Source organism: Dromiciops gliroides, chromosome 3 (genome assembly GCF_019393635.1).
Source record: "Dromiciops gliroides isolate mDroGli1 chromosome 3, mDroGli1.pri, whole genome shotgun sequence".
Classification (NCBI taxonomy): Eukaryota; Metazoa; Chordata; class Mammalia; order Microbiotheria; family Microbiotheriidae; genus Dromiciops; species Dromiciops gliroides.
Genome location: NC_057863.1, coordinates 585,148,301 through 585,174,165, shown reverse-complemented (window position 1 = coordinate 585,174,165; position 25,865 = coordinate 585,148,301). Strand labels below are relative to the sequence as shown.

Here is a 25,865-nt window from a genome sequence, read left to right as displayed (position 1 = left end):
TTTATCTAATATCTCTTTATTGTTCTCTATACTCATACAACCACCCTTATGCTTCAGGTTCTAATCATTTTTCACCTGAACAAGCATAAGCCTCCTAATAGGTGTTACTGCTTCAAGTCTTTCCATCTTCCAAACAGTTGCCAAAGTATTTTTGCTAAACCTTATCTCTGAGTCGACCATATCCTTTCTCAATAAGCCCCAGTGGCTCCCTATTGATTCTAGGACCAAATATTATTTAATCTTGACCTTGAGCTTTTACAATTTCTATGTTTGGGTAAGTTTTAAAATATGCATAGTTATTAGTACAGAAAGTACATCCTAATGCAGAAGTACAATCATATAGGAATAAAATACATTTATTAATTTATTCATTATATCCTGAAATATTCATATACTAGTAATGAATGCTTAAAACTTTCATACTGATAGGAGTATGTAATAAAAATGATTAGATATGACTGGCCTTGCCTAATGAAAGATTAAATTAGATTTTTTTATTCAGACTACACATCTCAAACTCACACATAACTTGATAGTTATGATTAAGAAGTTGAAATTTCTGGAATAACACATCTCTACATTAGCTAATCTTCCTTCCATTTGAATCCATTTCCAGCAACATTTATTCTGTGAATATGTCCCAAGACCACTGCACCTCCTGCAAAGTGCATTAAATACATGATCTCCTTTGATGTTCTCTATAGCTCTGTTCAGCATATTATTCTCATTTTGTAAGCAAGGAAACTGAGTCTCAAATTAAGTGACTTGTATAGGATTACATAGAAAGTACCAATGCTGGGATTTGAATCCAAGTCTTGTGAGCTTTGTTTGACACTGTTCAGTAGAATAACACATCCTCAAATCTCCCCATCCCATGCCCATAACTTATAAGTATAAAGTGTGTATTGGAAAAGGGGCCTTCTAAATCACCCAATTCTATTTCTTCATTTTACAGATGGGTAAATAGAGATTCAGAAAGAGGAGGTGAGGACAGAAAGAAAGAAAGACCTACATTTCTATTTTATTTCTGTACGTACCTTGTTGAGAGGGCAGCTATGTTCACAAAGAGTGAGATGTGATACCAGCTTTGCTCAGGAGAGATTCTGACCTACCCTCATGACTCCTGGACAGTCATCACTTCTGATGAATTGACTCCTACTTCTACATTTGCTGGTCTCCAGGTAAACCCTGACCAACCCATGTCCTACCCCATGGCACCTGCCAACAACAGCTCACCTGTTGCACTCTCTGAGTTCCTCCTCATTTGCTTTCCCGGCTACCAGAGCTGGCAGCACTGGCTCTCCCTGCCCCTGAGCCTGCTCTTCCTCCTGGCCATGGCTGCCAATGCCACCCTCCTGCTCACTATTCGCCTGGAGGCTTCTCTTCATGAGCCCATGTACTATCTGCTCAGCCTGCTCTCCCTGTTGGATATTGTGCTCTGTCTCACTGTCATCCCCAAGGTCCTGACTATCTTCTGGTTTGATCTCAGGGCCATCAGTTTCTCTGCCTGTTTCCTCCAGATGTTCATTATGAACAGTTTTCTTCCCATGGAATCCTGCACCTTTATGGTCATGGCATATGATCGCTATGTGGCCATTTGCCACCCCCTGCGCTATCCATCCATCATCACTGATCAGTTTGTGGTCAAAGCTAGTGTATTCATCGTGGCCAGAAATGCTTTTCTTACTGCACCCATTCCAATCCTTTCTTCCAGACTTCATTACTGTGGAAAAAATGTAATTGAGAACTGTATCTGTGCCAACTTATCTGTGTCCCGACTCTCCTGTGACAACTTTACTTTCAACCGAATTTATCAGTTTGTGGCTGGCTGGACCCTGCTTGGCTCTGACCTCATCCTCATCTTCATTTCTTATACCTTTATCCTTCGTGCTGTGCTGAGGATCAAAGCTGAAGGGGCTGCAGCCAAGGCCCTTAGCACATGTGGCTCCCACTTTATTCTCATCCTCTTCTTCAGTACCATCTTGTTGGTTGTTGTTCTGACAAATGTGGCCAGGAAGAGAGTTCCCATGGACATCCTGATCCTTCTCAATGTCCTTCACCACCTTATCCCCCCAGCCCTGAATCCCATTGTCTATGGTGTGAGGACCAAGGAGATCAAACAAGGGATCCAGAAATTACTGAAAAGGATGGTGTGAGGACATGTAAGTCATTTCCAACCTAGTGCTGTGAATTAAGGACTGAGCCACAGGGTAGGTATGTTCATGCTATTCTCTCTATTGTAATATCACAATGTGAAACAGGCATCCTTCTGTGTGTATTGGGATCCTGTCTTATACTGCTTCCCTAAGTCTCTGTGTCTGTACCAGGTAAAGATAAGATATCTATTGTGTTTAAAAAAATAATTCAGACTCAGTTTTTGAGAAGGGAACTTAGAATTCCTATAGCCCATCCCCTTCAGAACCCCTCTCTCCAACTTTCCTGATGAGTATTCTTGTAGTCTTTGCTCAAAGTCCAGTGCAGATCAACCAACCTTTATCTGGCTCCAGAACAGCTATGCTATCAATTTCAGGGGACACCTTTCCATCTTTTTACATAGTTGACTGTACTTCTCCCTGGATGTCTGTGCATTTTATAGTTCTCACTGTGTGAATGTATGTGTTTGTCTGATTTGGCGATTCTGGATAATTGTCCCAATTCACAATTCTATTGTTGGCGCTTAAAGTTTGATGCTGAAAGTGCCCCATCATCTGTCCCCTTACCATTCTAGTCTTATTTCATATTACTTCCTCTGTATCCTGTATCCTAAATCCTCTGTATCACTGAAACTAGCCCCATTGGTAGTCCTTTTATGTTTTGCCTTCCCTTATTAAAATGTAAGCTGGCTTATTAAAATGTAAGCTGGCTTATCTCTACAGGATTCATTCCACCATGCCTTAGAGACCTCTTAGGCTTGGAAAGTTATTTCACTCCTGATTTATTCCTCACATTGGAAGTACCCTCTGCTCTAAGGCCTCTCTATCTGGGTTAGCTAGTTTCTTCTGGAACCTCCTATTAAGGATGGGATCCAGGATAAGCATGTCTTTATTTCACTCTATGTTAACTCATCTCCACAAGACTACTCTACCAAGCTATCTGACTGGGGTCTCCTCTCTATCCCTAGCCCCTTTTGAGAGTATTTTTTTAATGTATTGTCTTCCTCCATTAGAATGCAAACTCTTTGAGGGCAGACTAGATTCCCCCCTCCCCCGGTTTTATCTGTATTCCCAGTGCCTAACACAAAGTAAACACTTAATAAATTTTTGTTGACTGACATACCATTTCTTTTCTCCATGCCTTTCTAAAGACCTTCTGTCTGAAATGAATGTGCCCCATCACCATTAATGTTTTTTGAATCTATAGCATTCTTCAAATCATAGTTTAGGCACCACCTCCTCCATGAAGTCTTTCCTTATCCCACAAGTTATTAGCAATTTCTCTTTCCTGAAATTATTTTACATTATGTAGTATATACTCTGAGGTGCTTATCCTAACTCCCACTGCCCTGATGAACTAGACCACCTATGTTTAGCTATGGGTTCACCTCAGAACTCTGTGTTTAGCTATGGGTTCACCTCAGAACTCTGTGTGTATCTCTCATGGGTCAGGGTGATTCTTGTCTAATGTTATCAGCTCAGCTCCCCATTTTGGTGCATTACCCCCAAATTAGCTCCAAAATATCATTTAACCAACTATCAATTAGCTTTTACAAAGGGCTATTGCTAATAGCACAATAAGTATAAATATTCTCTATCCTCCTTCACTGCCTTCCCCCCTTACCTCGAGTCACATTCTCTACTATACCCCTTCAATTGGATTGGATTAAAAGTCAATGGGGTGTTTTTCTACACACCATTTGACTCACTATGTTGACTTCTGAATTAGCTGTATCCTTCCTCTTGACAAATTGGCATCTTAACTACTGCTAGACATCAAATATGTTTTTTTTTAAATTTTATTTATTTATTTATTTTTTTAGTGAGGCAATTGGGGTTAAGTGACTTTCTCAGGGTCACACAGCTAGTAAGTGTTAAGTGTCTGAGGCCGGATTTGAACTCAGGTACTCCTGACTCCAGGGCCAGTGCTCTATCCACTGCGCCACCTAGCTGCCTCCCCCCACAAATGTGTTTTTAATGAATTTTTACATTTAATTGTAGATTGGTGATATGTCCACTATTTATTTGCAATGACCTTTCTTGAAACAAAGACCCCAAGGTTATCAAAGACAAATAATTAATCCAACCACTTATTAGTTTATTAATTTTCTAATTGAATGAATTTCATTATGATTTCTTTGCAATATTTCAAGAGTTTTAGTTCTCTAGTCCTTAACCCTACAAATAGAAAGCCTCTAGTATGGTCAAGGATAGAAGCATATGGATAGCAATTTCCTAAGACGGGTAAAAGGTAGCAGAAAAGGTCTCGTTTCCTATTAATGTCCTGATCACTCTCTTTGCAAGAATCAACACTTGTCAGAGCTATATTGCCTCACATGAACTCTATTTACCTTCTTTCTAATACCCCTGCCTTTCCTATATACAACTGCTGATATGTCCTCCATATAGTGACCAAACTGTCTTTTAAAAATATATTTTTATTTATTTTGTGAAATATTTCCAATATTTAACACATTTTAATTCCAATATTTAACAATATTAAACACTTTCAAATTACTTTCAAATTTTTTCAACATCCATTTAAAAAAGTTTTTCAGTTTCAAATTCTCTTGCTCCCTCTTGCCCTTCCTTTACCCTTTGAGAAGGGAAGCAATATGATATCAGTTATACATATGAAATAATGGAAAATTTATTTCCATATTAACCATCAAAACAATCTTCTTAAAGCAAAGTTCTGACCATGTTATTACTCTTCTCAAGAATCTTCAGTGACTACCTATTGCCTCTAGGTTAAAATATACAATGCTCATGTTGGATTTTAATTTTAGTTTCACTATATCCTATATCTATATATCTATTTTATATCTTTGGACGATGTGAATTTTATCCAAACTGACTTCCTTGTTATTCCCCAACTTAACATTCCTTCTCTTGCCTCTGATACTTTCTACAAACTATTTTTCACATTGTGTGTGAATATATTGAGAAGGTTCCTCACTGAAACTATAGAACCTCGCACTTTTTATATGGGGTTTGTGGACACCTGCTACTCACTGTCACCCATCCCCAAATGAACAGATCCAGGTTTTCAGAGAAAGATCACTTCTGGTCAATTATAATAAAATTATAATAAAATTCTCTCAACATTCTAGAGTTTTCCTATTGTGGTTCAAGATAGTTTTCCAACATTTTGAAACTCCAGTTATGTGCTTCCAGTTACACAAAGTAGTCCCTCTAATAAAGATGCTTTTAAAGCTTAAACAAAACCATTTACTTATCAGTGAAGCAAACAAACAAACAAAAAAACAACAAACCAAACCCAGTGATAATACCATAAGCACTCATATATTAAAGCAAGTTCTGGTATTTTGAGCTGGGCCACCACCTCCTACCAATACATGCTGTATGCGTGGAAGAGAATGATCATATGGTTACAGAAACATGTCAGAGAAGTACAAGTGGAAGGAGTACACATGAGCTTAAGTCAAGTTACAACCTTGGAGTTCAGGCTTTGATACTATTGGTACATTCCCCAAAATGTGCCAATTTGTACATTTGACTTCTCTACTGCTGCTCCCCAGCTAACCAAATTCTCTTCTTTTTTATCTTTGAAATATGGAAGACTTTACAAGCTCTTTAAACTAATAATCACTCTTAAAAGAGAGTGATACCTCTTAATCTTGATATCAGTTCCCTTAAAACCAGAGAAGTGCAAAGCTTAAAAAGTTAGCTCTTTCTGGTCCATACAGAAGAGCCCAGATACCTATTGACTCACCAGGATATGTGTTACTCAAATAGGTTGTAGAAATCTCAGGGCAAAGAAATCAAGCCTAACCAGCTCTTCACCTATCAAAAGTCCAAACCGTTAGATTATATCTCAGTATCTCTTCCTAAATAACAGTTAGGTGACACAGCGGATAGAGCGCCAGGCTTGAGTTAGGAAGACTTATCTTTCTTAATTCAAATCTGGCTTCAGACATTTACTAATTGTGTGACTTGTGCAGATCAAGGAATAGGAGAATAAGGGGAGAGGATAAAGAAATGACTCAGAAGGGTGGTAGATTATGAAATAATAAGGTATAGAGAGATGATAAGGAAGGGATTCTTAGAAGGTGTGAGGATTAGGGAGGCAATGGTTAGAAGTCAATTTAGATGTTTGAGGTGGAATAGGGTAAAAATAGAGGGAAAAAGGATAAACATTGACAACATTGCACAACTAACAATGGGAATGGTATAAACTCACCCATAAAATGGAAACAAAGTGGATTAAAAAACAGAATCCAATGATATATTGTATTTTTGATTTTTTAAAAAAAGAAGCATATTTAAAAATGAGAGATACACATAGAGTAAAAATAAAGGACTGGAATATAATTTATTATGCCTCAGCTCATGGGGGGAAAAGCAAGGATAAGAATCATGATCTTAGATAAAGTTAAAGCTGGGGGCAGCTAGGTGGTGCAGTGGATAAAGCACTGGCCCTGGATTTAGGACGACCTGAATTCAAATCCGGCCTCAGACATTTGACACTTACTAGCTGTGTGACTCTGGGCAAGTCACTTAACCCCTGTTGCCCCACAAAAAAAAATAAAGAAAGAATTGGGGAGACCTCAGAATATTTGTAGGCAGATGAAAAAAGCCAATTGGTAGATAAAGTTAAAGCTAAAATAGACTAATTGAGAGATAAACAGGGAAATTACATTATGATAAAAGGTACTATATAGAATGAAGCAATATCAATACTAAACATACATACACCAAATGGTGGTATGACATCCAAATTTTTAAAAGAAAAGTTATATGAGTTCCAGGAGGAAATAGTAGAACTATATTAATGGGGAACCTCAACTTTCTCCTCTCAGAACTAGATAAATCTAATAAAAAATATATAAGGAAGAAGTTAAGGAGATGGATGGAATTATAGAAAGTTAGATATGATAGACCTCTGGAGAAAATTGAATGCAAAAAGAAAGCAATATTTCTTTTCCCACAGTGGTACATGGCACCTACAAAAAAATTGGCAATATATTAGGTCATAAAACCTTAAAACCTAATGCAGAAAACTAGAAATATTAAATCCATCTTTTTCAGATTATAATGCAATAAAAATTACATTCAATAATGAACAATGGAAATATAGATTAAAATTAATTGAAAACTAAATAATACAACCCTAAAGAATGAGTCAAAGAACAAATCATAGAAACAACTAGTATTTTTATTAAATAGAATCACTACAATGACATAAGATATGAAATATTTCATTGGATGCAGGAAAAGCAATATGTAAGGGAAATTTTATATCTCTAAATGTGTACATCAATAAAAGAGAGAAAAGGTAGATTAATAAATTGCACATGTAACTAAAAAACTAGAAAAAGAACATGCAAAAACTTCCTAATTAAATATCAAATTGTAAATCCTGAAAATCAAAGGGGAGATTAGTAAAATTGAAAGTAAGAAAATGATTGAACTAATGAACAAAACCAGAAGCTGGTTTTATGTAGAAAAACCCCAATGAAATAGACAAACCATTGGTTAATTTGATTTAAAAAAATAAAGAAGAAAACCAAATCATCAGTATAAAAAAATTAAAAGAGTGAATTCACTACCAATGTTGAGGAAATTAAAGCAATTATTAGATGGTATTTTTGCTTGATTATATACCAATAAATCTGACAATATACATGAGATGGATGAATTTTTACAAAAATATAAATTGTCCAGATTAACAGAAGATGAAATAGAATGCTTAAGTAAGCCCATATTAGAGAAAAAAAATTGAATAAGCTATTGAGCCACCAAAGGAAAAAAAAATCCCAAGGATCAGGGATTTACAAGTTAATTCTACCAAACGTTTAAGTAACAATTAAAATCACAATACTATATAAAATATTTGAAAAAATACATAAAGGAGTCCTACCAAATTTCTGAGAAATATGATACTGATAACTAAACCAGGAAGACCAAAAACAGAAAGAAAATTATAGACCAGTTTTTCTAATAAATATTGATGGGAAAATTTAAAATAAAATATTAGCAAAGAGATTACATCAATATATTAAAAAGATCAGACACCATGACCAGGTGAGCTTTATGCTAGGAATGCAAGGCTGACTCAATGTTAGGAAAACTATCAACATAGTTGACCATATCAATAACAAAAATAACAGATCATATGACTGTATCAATAGACGGAGAAAAAGCATTCGATAAAATACAAAACCTAATCCTAATAAAAACAGTAGAAAACATTGGAATCGATGGAACCTTTCTTCAAGACACAAGTAGTACTTATTAGTAACTAAAAGCAAGCATTATATGTAATAAGGATAAACTTGAAGCCTTCCCAATAAGGTCACGAGTGAACCAAGGGTTTCCATTATTACCACTATTATTCAATATTGTACTAGAAATTCTAGCTATACCCATAAGACAAGAAAAAGAATTTGAAGAAATAAAAATAGGCATTAAGAAAACAACCACTCTGCAGAAAATATGATGGCATATTTAGGGAACCTAAAGGATGAATCAAATGAACCAAATAATGAGACAAAAAACTAGATGAAACAATTGACAACCTTAGCAAAGTTCTAGGATATAAAATAAAGTTACACAAATCATCAGTATTTCTATATACGACCAACAGAACCCATCAGAGAGGTAGAAAAAGAAATTTCATTTAAAATAACCACAGACAATAAATATAAACTATTTGGGAGTCTTTACTGAGACAAATCTGAGAATTATATGAACACAATTACAAAACACTTTTCAGAGAAATAAAGACAAATCTAAACAACTGGAGAAATATTAATTACTCATTGATAGACTCAACCAATATAATAAAAATGACAATTCTACCTAAGTTAATTTACTTATTCAGTGCCATGACAATCAAACTACTAAATACTTTTTTTGTAGAGCTAGAAAAATAGTAACAAAATTCATCTGAAAGAGAAAATGGTCAAGAATATCAACAAAATCAATGAAAAAATGGTAATGGAAGAAGCCTAGCAGTTCCAGATTTCAAACTATATTTTTTATTGTTGTTCAGTCACTGCAGTCATGTCTGACTCTCCATGACTCCATTTTGGGATCTTCTTGGCAAAGATACTAGAGCGGTTTGCCATTTCCTTCTCTAGCTAATTTTACAGAAGAGGGACTGAAGCAAACAGGATTAAGTGACTTGCCCAGGGTAACACAGCTACTAAGTGTCTGAGCCAGATTTGTACTCATGAACATGAGTCTTACTGATTCCAAGCCTAGTACTCTATCCACTGTATTACTCAGTTGTCCTTAAACTAGTGGTAATCATAAAAATAAAAATCTGGTAATGGCTAAGAAATAGAGTGGAATAGATTAGGTAATAAATGATCACAATAAACTAGTGTTTGATAAACACAAAGATCCATGCTTTTTGGGATAAAAACACATTAGAAAAAATTGCTGGGAAAACTGGAATTCAGTTTGGGAGATACTAGGCATAGACCAATATTTCACACTGTACCAAGATAACATTAAAATGCATAAATTATTTTAACATAAAGAGTGATATCATAAGTAAATTAGAGGATTATTGAAAATTTTACATGTCAGATCTATAGCTAAGAGAAGAGTTTGTGACCAAACTAGAGATACAGAGCATCACAGGATGTAGAATGGATAATTTTGATTACATGAAATTAAAAAGTTTTTGTGTAAATAAAACTGATGTAGCCCAAATTAGAAGGAAAACAAAATTTGGAAAATTTTTACAACAAATTTCTTTGATAAAGTCCTCCTTTTTAAAATATGTAGGGAACTGAGCCAAATATATAAAAATAAGAGTCATTACTCAGTTGATAAATTATCAAATTATATGAACAGGCAATTTTTAGAAGAAGAAATTAAAGCTATCAATAGTCACATGAAAAATGCAGTTAATCAGTACTGATTAGAAAAATGCAATTTAAAACAACTCTTAGATATTACTTCACACCTATCAGACTGTCTAACATTGCAGAAAAGGAAAATGACAAATACTGGAAGGGTTATGGAAAGTTGGGACACTGGGGGCAGGTATGTGATACAGTGGATAAAGCACCAGCTCTAGATTCAGGAGGACCTGAGTTCAAATCTGGCCTCAGACACTTGACATTTACAATCTGTGGACCCTAGGCAAGTCACTTAACCATCATTGCCCCACAAAAACCCCTCAAATCCTCCCCCCAAAAAAACCATAGAAATGTGGTAAAATATGAAAGTTTTTAACAGTCGGTTAGGATAAGTGAAAGACGCCAGTTTTTCAAGGACCACCCTTTTGGGGAGGAGATGAACAGTCTGCCTGCTGCGCATGTCAGACTGCCTGCCGGGTACAGTCCGCCTGCTGCGCATGTCAGACTGCCTGCCAGGTACAGTGCGCCTGCTGCGCATGTCAGACTGCCTGCCGGGTTTTTTTTTGACTTCCGGGGTGGAGAGAAGGGGAGTAGCCTTTTTTGCCGGCTTGGCGGGACTCCGGGCGGCGCGGCACAGACGGTCTGACTCACTCCAAAGGTGGCCTAAATCGGTTTGGTGAGTTTTTATAAGGAATATAGACAGCCTAGATTTAAGACGATTTGTACTGTATTTCTGTTTTCCTATCCTTCTAATCAACAACACCTTATATACAATAAAGGCTCTATCTAGAAAACCAGAAGCTTCTTCCATTTACTAGTCTGGGAGATGAATTAAGGGAAGGGTTAAGTAGGGGAGATTTATGATCTAATATCCAATTTTAAATCTCACAGAAGCAAAAAACCCCAAAGAAAATTGGGGCACTAATGTGTTGTTGATGGAGTCGTGATTTCATTCAATTTAAAACTATTCCGAAAGGGCAATAAAACTGTACCAATTGATTTAGCAATAAAAACCACTATCAGGTCTTTGGGGATATACCAAAAGAGATCAAAGAAAAGGGAAAATAACCTTTTTGTACAAAAATATAGTAGCTCTTTTCATGAGGACAAAGAATTAGAAACCAAGGGGACACTCATTAATTGTTGAATGGCTGAACATGTCATGGTATAGTAATGTGATGAATTATTGTTGTGCTATAAGAAATAATGAACAGTATGGTTTCAGAAAAACCTGAGATTTATATGAACTTATGCAAAGTGAAGTGAGCAGAACCAACAAAACATTATACATGGTAACAGCAATATTATAAGGATAATCATTTGTGACTTAGCTATTATGATTAAGGCAATGACCCAAGACAATTCCAACAGACCAACGATGAAAATGCTATCCATTTCCCAAGAGAGAGAGAACTGATGAACTCCGAATCCAGCCTGAAGCATCCTTTCCCCTTCTTTATTGTATTGTTTTATTTTGTTTGTGTTTTCATTTGCAACATGGCTAATAGGGAAATTTGTTTTCCATGACTTCACATTTATAATCAACATCATATTGCTTGCCTTCTCAAGGAGGGGGGAGGTGCTGGAGAGAGGGAAAGAATTTGGAAGTCAAAATTTTTAAAAAAGATTTTAAAATTTCTTTACATTTTTGGGAAATAATTAACAAAATAAATAAAAATAATTTTAAAAGGTGATTTAAGCCTTTCTGTTTATGCAGTTGTTCATTTTCTGCCGTCAACTGCTCAAAAACTGACAGCTGTATTTTTACACATGTATTTTTATTTATTTCTTTATTTCTTCATATATTTCTTTCTTTCTTTATTTACCCATTCACTCATTTATTTATCTATCTATCCAACTATTTATTTATCTATTTAACCATTTATCTATTTATTTATTTATTCATTTGTTTGTTTATTTATTTATAGTTTTGAGTTCCAAATTCTATCCCTCTCTCATTCCATCCCTCCTTCCCCTCCCCCCTCCCTGAGGCAGCAATTATATAAAACATTACCATATTAGTCATTTTATACAAAAAACTCAAGTTCAAAAAAAGAAAGTGCAAAACAGCATGCTTCAGTCTGTGCTCAATCAACATCAGTTCTTTCTCTGGAGGTGGATTGTAAGCTTCATCATTAGTCCTTTGGGATGGTCCAGAATCATTGTATTGCTGAGAATAGTTAAGTAATTCACAATTGCTCATAGAACAATAATGCTGTCACTGTGTACAATGTTCCCCTGGTTCTGCTCACCTCACTATATACCAGTTCATATGAGTCATTCCAGGCTTTTCCAAAATCAACCTGCTTGTCATTTCCCACAGCACATTAATATTTCACCACAATCACACACCACAGCTTGTTTAGTCATTCCCCAAATGATGGGAATTCCCTTGATCTCATATTCTTAGCCATCACAAAGAGTTGCCATAAATATGTTTTTGTACAATTTTTTTTCCTTTTCTTTTTCACAGTTACTATCGTTAACTGTTTCCCTCCATTCTATTCCCTTCCCCAAGATACTTACTCTATTATCTATCTTCTTTCACCCTATCTCTCCTCAAAAGGAATCTGCTTCTGACTGCCCCCTCCCCCAATCTACCCTCCCTTTTTTCACCCCTCCCTCCTTATCCCCTTCCCCTCCTACTTTCCTGGAGGGTTAGATAGATTACTCCACCTGAGTGTGTATGTTAATCCCTCCTTGAGACAACTCTGATAAGATTATGGTCTTTGAGCCAATTCTTATCAGTTTAAAGCTCATTTGCTGTCCAGTTTAAATAGATTACTCCACAAATTGAGTTACACATGTATTTTAGCAGTTTTAATACACCCAAAGGTCTTTTCCTACTTCTTTCAGATATCAAACTGTTCACTGTGAGGTTTACCAAGGGAACTGTTGACTTCTCCTGTGCTAAAAGGGCCCAAAGAGCAGCATTAACCTCAAAGCTTCTCACTGAGATTGCATCCTCTTCTCTGATCATTAAAGACAAAGAAGAAACCATATATGGTTCTTCATGTAAATAACTCTATGCAATTTAATCCAACAAACATTTATTAAGTACCTACTCCGTATAAGCATTGTATTTGATCCTGAGGGTGCAAAATTAATGAAAAATAGTTCCTGCCTTTGATTAGTCTCATTACTTTCTCCTACAGGTCAGGCTTTCTTGCTCTTAGACTTGTCCTCCTTACTCCACTTGTTTCCTCCCATATGTCCTGCCATGGAACTTTTCTTCCTGAGAAGTCTCACTTTGCTTCACTGTTGAATTAATCACAAAGCATTTATAGGCATTGACTGGGATATGGTGGACTTGAGTCAGTTCAGATTCTGAGGATGGGGTCTGGAAAGTCCCCAGCCCCCATTCCCTGTTATTGTCAGATCATTCTGTTCATGTTTTGTCCTATTGCTAATAACAGGAATCATGTATCTCACTTTGCTGAACTTGATGTACCCTGGTACCATCCCTCCTTGCCTACATTCCAAAGCCCCCAGTTCTTGTTATGGTTAGTCATGCCGTTGCTACAACACACCTCCAACTCCCTCCTTGTTCTATGACCAAGCAGGAGAGCTGTCTCCTGCTAGCGCAGACCCACCCTAACACTACCTCTCCCTTCTTGCATTCCTAAGCCCCAGCTCCTGGTACCAGTTCCTGGTACTATCTCTCCCCTCTTCCCCCTTGCCCCTCCTTACATGGGTGGAGTGGTTTCACCTTTTCCCCCTCCCCTTCCCCCCAGCTCTTGGACATAACTGAACATGTATCCATACCATGATCATGTACTGAACACACATACTGGGTGAGACAGGATTGGATGTTAGATTGTGAGCTCATCCTGTGCACGAGGGGACCCCCCCAAAAAAAAAACTTCCACAAAAACCCAACTCATGAACTCATTGACACACTCATCATCCCTTGCATGGGGTCACCCATTCTCATAAGAATGAAATAAATCTGCCTCTGCTTGACTTGGTGGTCTCCTCGAATTATTTGGGTAAACTGAGGCAATTGTCCCATACAGGCATCTAGTTGGCATAGTGTTTATTGTGCTATAGTTGTAGTCAGTAAGAGCTGAGTCGAAGCTTTGCCTCAGATAATTATATCTGTGCAACACTGCCTATGTCATTTAACATCTTTCTGCCTCAGTTTTCTCATCTGCAAAATGGAGATAATAATAGTACTCACATCACAAAGTTGTTGTTGGGTTGTGAGTCAAGTGAGATAACAAATATAATGTGCTTTGGAAACCTTAATGTATAGTATAAATGCTAGGTGTTATTTTTATTAAGTACTTACTACATGCCAGGCATTACTCTAAGCACTGGTGATAGAAAGTAAAAACAAAAACAAAATAAAATTTCCCTATACATTCCATATTTTAATTTTTGTGATCATTAAAAAATCCCAGTGTCTCCCTGGTACTCCCCTCCCTCCAAGTGGCCTCTCCCAGGTATCCCCTTAGAACCCAATGAATTTCAAATCCCATTTGCCCAAATTCTTCTCCTTATTGACACTGGGGAACAAAAGGGAGCAGAACTTGAAAGCCATAAAAACTGCTATGTATTATTAGTTACAACCCAGAACACAGGAAGCAGCCCCAGATATTGCCTGAATATTTCTGTTTTATACAGCAGGACCCTGGCCCAGATTTTTTTCTTTGAGTCAAAAAAGGGAACAAAGGAGAGATATGAGGGTAAAGATACAATAGCATCTTTTTCTATTCTATGGGAGAAAGTATTGGGGTGAGAGAGAGGGAGATATTAAATAGGGTAGAATTTTTTGCCCTGATTTAAAGCAGAGGCAGTCAGATTCCCAAAGCTGACAGCAGAACTAGGAAATGTGGGCTACTTTGAGTAACCAGCATCACAGGGAGCCGAACAACCCATACATCTCAGTTGCTTATTACATATTACCTTGTCAGATATTCTTTAGAAGACATTTTCATTTATAGTTAGTAGATAAATTAGCTTCTAAGGTTTCTACTAAATATTAGATTTTCACATAAGAACTGGGGAAATTTCATAGCATTATAAAATAAAAAATGTGAAATAAAATTACTTTGGAGATTATTTAATCTAACCCTTTTCTTTTTACTAGGAGGGAACTGAAGCCCAGATAGGTTTAGTGACTTTTCCAAGGTCACTTAGGCTTCAAGTAGCAGAATAGGCATTTGGTTTGAATCCAAATCTGCTTCTAAGTCCAAGAATCCTTTTACTGTGACACACTACCTGGAGAAGAGAAGATTTAGACTGGACGTGATAGGTTAACATATATTTAAATGACTGCTTGAGTTGAAGGACTTTTTATTTTTTATTGAATTAAATTGACTTGTCCTGCATAGCTTTAGATGTCAAAATTAAATCCAAGGGGTTGAAATCATAGGCATATTTTGTTTCAAAATAAGGATAACATTTGAAAACATCAGAACTGTCTAACAACAGACAATGAAAAATTTCAAGGAGATACTGGATGTGTACCTGTTAAAAATGTTGTAGAGGGAATCCATGCAGGTGGGAAGTGAAGTAGATGACTTCTTAAGTCTCTTCCATCTTAAAAATTCTTAGGAGGCTCAGTGACTAGATCAGGAATGGTGGTAGGCTGGCAATAGTACTGAGGATCATGTCTACATGTCCCCCTGCTGGGTGAGGTTTATTGGATCACCGCTTATTAGTACACCAGCACACACCTGATGTGTGGCTGAAATGAGGATGTTAGCTGATGTGAGGAAGAATGAATCATCTAGTTTTGATTTAGTATCCCCTTCCTATGCTTTCAGTATGGTACTTAGGTACTCTAATCTCTTAGACTATAAGATTTAAAAACCTACCTACCACACAAAAGGTGTCATAAATACAAAAACATTCTGTGTGTATGACCCAAAACCAGAAGTGATTTGTCTAGCTTTGGTACATGTGTTTATGTGGAGAAATGAAATAGCTTGGATAGTATTTTTCCCCACAAACTAAGCTTTAGTTTTCAAGGCTTAGTGCAAATGGATATCTCTCATGGCTTTTTATAGTCTCTAATACATTCTTTTTGTTTATAATATTGATAGCTTTGATTTTGACATCACCTATGTTTCCTATTGTATCCCTCCCCCTTCCATTTCTTTAAGTCCATCTTTACATCTTTACCTCATTGTGTGAGGTCAAGAAGAGATTTTCATCTTTGAAATTTGAGATTTAAAAAAAAATCTCAATGATTTCTTATTGCTTTTAACCTATAAGTAGTTGATCTCTTCGTTTTTCTTTTTCTCAACCTCTAAGCAAGGAGTACTTATTGTTTACCTGGCAACTGTGCTTTATTTCTTTTGTTTGGTGATGTTTGCAAAATATTCTGCTCAATTCTTGTGAGAATGCTTTCCCTCGCCTCCTCTCCTACCAATGGGCTGAGCAGAATCAGTATCTACTGCTTGTTGCACTGTTGTGGTCAGTCAGGGAAAGATGTATGCTGAAAAGTCTGAAAAGTAAGATGGAATCCCAATATAAAGATCCAGGCACAGGCCCTTGGGTTTGTTTGTGTATTCCTACCAGAAGAAGTAGAGGCTACTGCGGGAGAAGGGCTGAATGAGTACTTCATTTATTTATTTATTTAGAATGAGTACTTTAAGAATTAGAGATTGGTATTCTTTGGTATTAATGAGGATTTTATCTTTTGGGGATTCTATTGTTTTTATCTTGTGGATTCAGTTTTAATTATTCCAAATCAGTGCATAATTTTGGTTTTGGTGTGGAGGTAGAATTGTGGGGTGGGGATTATGTGTAGTCTACCATCTTTTTGGTCCTTCATTAACTTTCACATTCTATTTTATAGTATTTTTATTTTGGCAATTGTGTTATTTTCACAGAGGGTAATGTCCTCTTTTAGTATCATTCCGTCACTTTCGTTGTGGGGGTTATGAGATGAGGAGAAACTTGTTACAATCTCAACAGGTTTTCAATTCCTCCAAAAAGACCTCTATTGTTCTTCTTCCAATTGAATCTGGCCCTTGAGGCCTGAGTGACAGCCACTAAATGGTCACATTCATCACTGAACCTCTTCTTCACTTGCTTATCCACAGAAGGCTCTCAAATAGAACAGAAGGCATTTCTTGCCTAGTCCCATTTTGGATTAAGCTATTATGAAGCTATTATTAAGCTATTCCCTATTATGAACTCAGCATTTAGACTTTTGTGGCAGGGGAAGATATCTAGTAGAGAAAGGGATGAGATACCCCTAGTAGTACCTTACCAGACCCAATATGAAATGGGGAGTGCTCAAACCATTTCTCTTGCATTTAGTGAAGTTATTCTATGAAGGTTTTCCCCTGCTTAATGAGATGCCATATCCTTTTAGAATCTAAGATGAACATATGACTGCCCCTGTCCATGGAAGGAATCCATAGAGAAAACCTGCTCAACTCAAGACCTGCTTCATGGCACTCATCAGTAACAGCTCTTCTCCTTTGCATTCTGAGTTTCTCCTTATCTGTTTCCCTGGCTACCAAAGCTGGCAGCACTGGCTATCTCTTCCCCTGAGTCTGCTGTTCCTCTTGGCCATGGGGGCAAATTCCACACTCCTCCTCACTATAAAGCTAGAAGCATCTTTGCATGAACCCATGTACTACTTACTTGTTGTACTAGCTCTGTTGGATATTGTTCTCTGCATCACTGTCATCCCCAAAGTCCTGGCCATCTTCTGGTTTGATCTCAGACCTATCAGCTTTCCTGCCTGCTTCCTCCAGATGTATATCATGAACAGCTTTCTGACCATGGAGTCCAGTACCTTCACTGTCATGGCCTATGATAGATATGTAGCCATCTGCAAACCACTCCGTTATTCAGCTATCATCACTCATCGATTTGTGGTCAAGGCCACCATCTTCATTGTGGCTAGGAATGCTCTCCTTACTGCACCCATTCCAATCCTTTCTGCCCAACTCCATTACTGTGGAGACAATATCATCAAGAATTGCATTTGTACTAACTTGTCTGTCTCTATACTTTCCTGCGATGACATCACTTTCAACCAGATCTACCAGTTTGTGATTGGCTGGACCCTATTGGGTTCTGACCTTATCCTCATCATTCTCTCTTACTCCTTTATTCTTCGGGCTGTACTAAGGATCAAGGCAGAGGGGGCTGTGGCCAAGGCACTGAGCACATGTGGCTCTCACTTCATCCTTATTCTCTTCTTCAGCACCATCCTACTAGTACTGATTATCACTAATGTGGCTAGAAAGAGAATTCCTCATGATGTCCCCATCATGCTCAACATCCTGCATCATCTCATCCCCCCAGCCATGAACCCCATTGTCTATGGAGTTCGGACAAAGGAGATCAAGCAGGGGATCCAGAAGCTATTGAGGAGGTTGTGAGGAAGGGGGTAGGTTTTAAATCTTTTTTGAATGAACCAAGTTTTGGAATGGAGGGCATCATGATGTGGTTTAATTTTTGATTGAATTCCATTCCTATTTCGCTGGGATGCCCCAAATGACCCTGAAGGTCTCTCTCTGTTTTTCTCTCTCCCATTACAAGTGTCAATTTCCTTTATTTCTAATAGGCTTCCCAACTGAAGAGGTTTGGAACTTGGGCAAAAGTCCAGCATCAATGAAATTGTAAACAAAGCGACCAAGATCTGTTGTTCAAGATTTGTTGTGTGATAAGGCTGCCTTATTTCTCAGAAAAGCTGAATGATAGGTAATTAAGGATAACTTTAGAAGACTAATATTTTTGATAGGATGTAAAATACAGCAATGCAAGATGAATGATCATAGCTTGTATTTCAATAGCATGATAGGATTTAAAAGCACTATCTTACTTAACAATCCCATTAGGATTGTAATGGGGTTATAGATAGAGTTGGAAGGAACCTCAAAGGCTAACTAGTCCAAACTCCTGAACCCCCATTTTACAGATGAAAAAACTGAGGCCCAGAGAAATTAAATAACTTGTCCAAGCAATAGTAGCAAATATGTATCACAGATGAGATTTGAACCCAGATTCCATGACTCCAAAGTCAGTCCTCTCATCTTTCTCCTAGGGTAAGTCCACTCAAATCTATTTCATAACAGCTACTGAGATTTGCATTTCACTTTAAGATTTGGTAAATGCCTTACATGCCTTTGATCCTCATATTAATGCTGAGAGGCAGGTACTACAGATATCATCTTCATTTTACAGAGGAGTTAACTGAAGATAAGAGTGGTCGAATGACTTGCCCCTCAAGTGTTAGATGAAGCATTTGAATACAGGTCATTCCTGACTCTAAATCCAGTCCCCTTGTGTGACTGCCTTTCAACAATTTGAAATGACTCATTTTGACATTTGTGTTTATTTGAACAATGCCTGCCTGGAAAGTTAATTTTAAGACTATGGTGTTATGCCATAGGGACTTCTTAGGCAATGAATAATATAAACAAGATAACAACAACAACAACAACAACAATGTGGTTAATGCTTTCTTGCAAGTGTTTATGGGGCCTCCCAGGTTGCTTTCTTGGATCATCAGAGCCCATCATCCACTTCATACTATTTATTTCCCTATTATACATAGCATCACAGGTGTACCCATATAACAGGCTCATATGATTATATTATATGATTGCTTTTGTGAAGTTTTTACATACATGTCTTATACATACAACATTTATAATATTATATAAGATTGTAGTGCCATGAGATTAGAGACTGTAACCTTTTGTCTGTAACCAGTATAAAACAGTAAGCATCAATAAATTTTTCTTGACTAATCAGTAACTTGTTATTTCTTTGTCTATTCCCTCTTATCTGTTAACCTGGGCATAGCTTTCACTCCTTTTGATTATATAAGAAAATGTAAAATGTATTATAAATGTGTAAAATGCATTATAGAAGAAAATGTAAAATTATTGAATTTTGGAGTTGGAAGAACCATCAGAGGTTATCTTGTCTGACCTCTACCTGGTAAAGGAACCCATTTCCTAGATTATGTGATGGAAAAGAACTAAAGATCATATAGACCAAAGTGACAAGAGAGGCGGTGACTTGCTAAAAGTAACATAGTCAGCAGGCATTTATCAAGTACTTACTGAGTACTGTGCTAAGTGCTGGGAATACAGATGTAAGTAGAAAGAAAGATAATATTCCTGCCTTCAAGTAGCTTACATTTCTTTCTTTTTTTTAATTTTTAGAAATCGGTTTTAATCATGAAAAATTGTTTTACAAGTTGTGTTTCATATGTTATTTTGAAGTAGTTTTAAAAACTTTTTGGTGGCTTCCTTATTTTGGGGGGATTTGGAATCAGTTTATTTTTAGGGGCTGTAAAGTTACAGAAGTATCTTGATGCCATTCAACAAGCTTTCACTTATTTTTAGTAAGCTCTTCAAAGGAAGTTTCTAAAACAGTCCCATCTTGTGTTTCCAAAGCTTCCCCTTCTGTTATCTTCCAGGGAACCTTTAGTTTTGTCTTGAAGCCACGGCACATGTTAACTAGGTACCCTAGGAATTATAGCTTTTAGTTCATCAACAAAGGCTTCTGTGTTCTTTTCAAAACCCAGAGCTAGAACACACTTTAAACCAGTAACACGTGCAATGATAACACTAAGGTAAGGAACCTGCAAGCTGGTATGGCTTGCTGACACTCAGCTGAATCAGGTGGGAGGTCATCATAGCCGGTTTTACAGATTTGCACACAAACACTAAAAGAAATTCATTTTTCTCTAGAGTTCTGGTAACTTCGTTAATCCCAATAGCAAGTTGCTTCCTGATATGTACAGGAGTACATTGTGGTATTTTCTGGCTAATTTCGGTTTCTTTTTTCTTTGGAATTTCATCATTTCCAACAATATCTTTTTCTTTGGTTTATCTTTGAAAATGGCTGTTTTTTCTTCTTTGGAGTCTCAATCTTTTGAAGTCCAACATGTTTAAATCTATCTTCTAGTGTCTGTAATGTGAAATGCATATCATCTCTTTCCAGAGTACTCCAGTTGATAACATATGGGTTATGATAACATAGCACTGTCTTTACAGGAAATGATTTTGCTTTTCGTATAGTTTCCTTCTGTGATGAAATAATGGGATTTAGCAGATACTCAAAGACCCACCTGGAGATTAATCTATACTGATTGAATCAAGTGAGAGTGATTGACTGCTTGATTAAGCCTACTTCAAGTTAATTGGATTGTAATCACACCTGGCTATCCCTTAAGAAGGTATTGTTCTCAGAAGCTAGACTGTGAACTCAACTTGAGAACACCTTCAAAACCAATGGATTTGGATGACACCAACCAATCAGCTTGAAGCAGTGTGTAAGGACTGCCTCTGTTCCAGACCTATAAAAAGCTTCCACAATCAGCTTGCTGGAGAGTTCCTGATTAAAGCAGGCTTGTGGAGGAGGACTTCAGGAAGAACCCAACCAGACTGGAACTCTAGGCTAGGTAGGAATTTTTTTTTTTCTGAACACCTTGTGAATACCTCTATGCTTTAATAAATGTTTAATGCCCAAAGACTGGTGCTGAAGCTTCTAATTTAAGGCGACCACAATTTAGATTTTAAACATCACACTTCCTTGATGCTGCAGCCATCTTGGATGTTCTGACACCAAAATTCTGGTGAAAATAATCCCTCTGTCACATTTCTAATAACAATTTGCCTGGATTATCTCCTTGACACCTCTCCCACACTTGTTGTCTCCTTTATTAGAGTGTGAGTTCTCAGAGAGCAGGGACTGTTTTCACATTTCTTCACAAGTCCCTCCTCAGTATAGTGCCTGACAAACAATAAGTGCTTAATAAATGCTCGTTGACTCATTCTCTCCCCCTCCTGCCACACACACAGAAGGTTCTTTATAAGTGTTTGCTAAATGAATAAATTAAAGCTTAGCAGAAAGGACCTCGTTTGGGGCTGAATGCCCAGCCAGCGTGAGAAGCGGGTGGGCCAGGCTCACCGAAGCCAGGAAGGGGTGGGGTTGGGGGGGAGAAATCGCAGGCCACTGTCCTGGTCACGAAGCTACCCCAGGCCGGTTTGGAACGAACCCCTGGGCCTGAGCCAAGAGGCTCTCACAGAAAAACAAAAGCTGCCGCCTAGCTAATTTCCCTTTCTCTCACGGGGCACAACGTGAGCCTTGTGCCAGTGGCTCTATGTCAGGAGCCAACTCAACAGTCAAGGCATAGCTTACATTTCCTGGAAAAATGATACCCAGGTGGAGGAATGACAGAGGAGTGTTGTGATGATTCAGCACTTCAGCCTAGAAAGGAATGAAGACATGATCGGCCTCAGCCTTCTCCTTGAAAGGGAAGTTCTGGGAGGAATTAGTCAATTCCTGGGGATAGTCGGTACTTCTCTTGTGACCAGAGGTGGAGTGAGCTTCCAGAGGGAAATAGTTTTGATGGCATGGTAGAGAGAGTCTTATGAAGATGTCAGCCAGATAGCCTGGAGAAGAATGAAGAACACAGTCTCATATGTATCAGGTCTAGGACTTGAAGCTAAATCCTCTGATTTCAAATTCAGCCTTCTTCACACTGTAGTATTGGAATTCCTTCTACAACACTCCTGACTAGTGGTCAACAACCTCTGTGATGAGGAAGCACTACTTCTTGTGGCAGCCCATTTTCCTTTTAGATAGTTCTAATTGTTGGGAGGTCCTCCCTCTTCCTTCCTGTAGGCATTAACTTTTCCTTTCTGCAACTTCCATTCAAAGTTTCTACTTCTGCCTAATGGGGCCAATTAAAAAGAAGTCTGCCTCTTTTTCATGACCCTTCAGATTCATGAAGGCAGTTAATTGACAGTTTTAGTTCCTTCCACTGCCCCCTTTCTGTTCTATTTCCAGCTGTAGGAACCCCTACAACAGTGGATCAACCGAGATGTCATTTGCTTTCAGAAGAGGTGAGAGACTCTGAATTTACCCAGTGAAGGCAAGGAAATGGAGAGTATTTGGAGGTGGAGATGTTAGTGGTTGATGGGAACTCTTCATAGCTATAAGATAAAAGAGAAAGAGTATCCAGCTGAAGTGAAAGGGTTACATAAACTTGTTTAGGGTCAGTCCTCTTTCTCCAGAATGTGTTCAAGGCAAGGACCTGAGCTGAACTGAGCTACCTATACTCAATGGGAGAAGATTAAAGACACTAAAGCAGCTCAACTTTTGGGGATCTGTGCAGCAGTGGAGAGAGGTCAAAGGGTGAGGGAGATACCCACAAGCAAACTATGAGGAATAAAAATGGAAGACTAAATTTTTACTTGAAAGACCAAAAGTTCAGAAGAGAAAACACTTTATCAAGCTCATTTTATGAAATAAATAGTCCTAACACCTATACTAAGCAAGGAGAGAGCAAATAAAGAAAACTATAGACCAATATCATATGATGTTTAAAATCTGTATGCCCTTTCCCTGATTGGGAATGGCCTCATTGTCTTTGTGATAAGAGGAGAATCCAGTCTTCATCAGCCCATGTCCTTTTTCCTTTGTATGCTGGCCTTTGATAATTTATCCCTTGGGTCAACATAGCCCCCAGGATGCTTGACATATTTTGGCCGGATTCTCATTTCATTGAATTTTATGTCTGCTTGGCCCAAATGTTCTTAATCCATACCTTTTCCAGTATTCATTCAGGTCTTTTGGTAGCCATGGCCTTTGACTGCCATGTTGCCATCTGCTAACCACTGCATTATGCTACCATCCTGACCACTCCTTTGGTCATCAAACTAGGGGTTGTAAGTGTGGCCAGAGGTGCCATTATGGTTTTGCCCAGCCCATTGCTCATTAAGAGGCTGAGGTACTGTACCCAGAATATTATACGACATACCTACTGTGAACACATGGCTGTGGTGAAACTTGCCTGTAGCAATACATCCATAAATTGTGTCTATGGTATTCTTGTGGCCTTCTCAGTTATACTTCTGGACATTGGACTTATTTCTGTGTCCTATGTCAAGATCCGGGCTGTTTTCCGACTCTCCTCCAAGGATGCCCACTCTAAGGCACTAGGCACATGTGCTGCCCATTTCTGCAGTATCTTTATCTCTTATGTATATATCACTGTTTAGTTTCCTGACCCATCACATTGGTAAGAGGGTGCCCCCATCCCTTTACATCATCACTGCCAGTATATATCATAAGCCTAAGTCCAGCCAGAGACTTTAAAATAATAATGATCACAAAAATTGCATTCACATAGAGCTTTAATGATTTAGATTTATATAGAGCTTAAAAGTTTGCAAAGTATTTTGCATTTCTTTTCTTTGAATATCATACCAACTCTCAGAAGTACATAAGACTATCTCCATTTTGTAGAGGAAGTAATGGAAGCACTCAGAGTTGTTGAGAAGCTTGCCTATGACCAGGTACCTATTGGATGTCAGAGGAATGATTCTAATGAAGCCTTCTTTACTCCAAATTAGCCTTCTTTGCACCATATCCCACTGTCTCAATTTCTAGGAACTATCTTGTGGCCATCACATTAATTTTGAATACTTTCACTTCCTGATTATTCCTTCCTTTACAATAGCCACTGATATTTAGAATTATAGCAATAAGTCCATTCATCTACCAATAAAATCCAAGAGAAATTCGAATGCATTATTTTTCATAAATTTTATTTCCCAAGTATGCTGTGTAGCACCTTAGGGAATGATGATGTACATATACAGATAATGTTGGGGAAAGATCATCCACCAAGAGAGGGAGGGAGGGAGGGAGGGAGGGAGAGAGACACAGAGAGAGACAGAGAGACAGAGAGAGAGACACAGAGAGAGACACAGAGAGACAGAGACAGAGACAGAGATAGTAACAGAGTGAGAGACAGAAAGACGGAGAGTAGAGTTTTGGTTGGTGAAAAGGGCTTCCCTAGAAGATAGTTATGTGTCAACACAATATTAACCACAGAAAAATATATTGTTTTCCAGAACAAAATTTTAGGCATGTGATGGAGAGATTCCCAAACGAAACTAGTGGACATTACTAGAGGTAATGTAATCCTACATATATCTACATATTTATAATATACAAAGGTATATTTATAATATAAAGAGGTAATCAGAAACAAGCAAAAAATATAATATCTATACACATAGTACACATGTATCTATACACATGTATACTATGTGTATGTATATGTGTATATATATTTATATATTTATTGTTTGTTTGCTTGTTTCTGGTTACATCTGTGATGTGGTTCCTTTTCTCTTCTTCCTTTATTTTTACCTTGAACAGTAGCATAATATGAGCCTCTGAGTTCACCATGAGTCTATTCCTGGTGCCAAGTGTTAATCACAGATAACCAAAGATCAGAAATCATGTGATAGAGCAAGGAAATGAGAGTCATAATATAGTAATATGTACAACTGTATTAGACTGGGGCCAGCCAGGTGGCACAGTGGATAAAGTACAAGCTCTGGATTCAGAAGGACCTGATTTCAAATCCGGCCTCAGACACTTGACACTTACTAGCTGTGTGACCCTGGGGAAGTCATTTAACATCAGTTGCCTCACTAAAAAACAAACAAACAAACAAACCCAAACCAAATGGTCTTAGACCTATAGAAAAAGTTAAGGTGACAGCGGTTCTAATTCTTTTAACCATAGTGGCACCTTGATAGCATTCTTCTTTCTTCTTTCTCCTCCTCCTCCTCCTCCTCCTCCTCCTCCTCCTCCTCCTCCTCCTTCTTCTTCTTCTTCTTCTTCTTCTTCTTCTTCTTCTTCTTCTTCTTCTTCTTCTTCTTCTTCTTCTTCTTCTTCTTCTTCTTCTTCTTCTTCTTCTTCTTCTTCTTCTTCTTCTTCTTCTTCTTCTTCTTCTTCTTCTTCTTCTTCTTTTGCAGGGCAATGAGGATTAAGTGACTTGCCCAGTCCAGGGTCACACAGCTACTAAACATCAAGTGTCTGAGGCCAGATTTGAACTCAGGTTCTCCTGAATCCATGGCTAGTG

General features: G+C 37.7%; 2 protein-coding genes and 2 pseudogenes across 2 annotated transcripts; 3 read left to right on the top strand and 1 right to left on the bottom strand.

The window, feature by feature from the left end:
- The first annotated feature begins 1,199 nt into the window (after positions 1-1,199).
- On the top strand, positions 1,200-2,156 carry LOC122750599 (olfactory receptor 56A1). The gene has a single exon (XM_043997352.1). The coding sequence runs from the start codon at positions 1,200-1,202 to the stop codon at positions 2,154-2,156; it is 957 nt and encodes a 318-aa protein (XP_043853287.1).
- Positions 2,157-17,400: 15,244 nt separating this feature from the next.
- LOC122750511 (olfactory receptor 56A4-like) lies at positions 17,401-18,342 on the top strand. Its single transcript, XM_043997257.1, has one exon. It carries the CDS (start codon positions 17,401-17,403, stop codon positions 18,340-18,342), a length of 942 nt encoding a protein of 313 aa, XP_043853192.1.
- A 1,859-nt stretch (positions 18,343-20,201) lies between these two features.
- LOC122748097 lies at positions 20,202-21,013 on the bottom strand (annotated as a pseudogene).
- A 2,304-nt stretch (positions 21,014-23,317) lies between these two features.
- LOC122748096 lies at positions 23,318-24,082 on the top strand (annotated as a pseudogene).
- Positions 24,083-25,865: the final 1,783 nt, after the last annotated feature.

Bases quoted from the DNA above. Each gene is read 5' to 3' on its own strand.
- LOC122750511 (XM_043997257.1), top strand. From the start codon at position 17,401: ATGGCACTCATCAGTAACAGCTCTTCTCCTTTGCATTCTGAGTTTCTC.
- LOC122750599 (XM_043997352.1), top strand. From the start codon at position 1,200: ATGTCCTACCCCATGGCACCTGCCAACAACAGCTCACCTGTTGCACTC.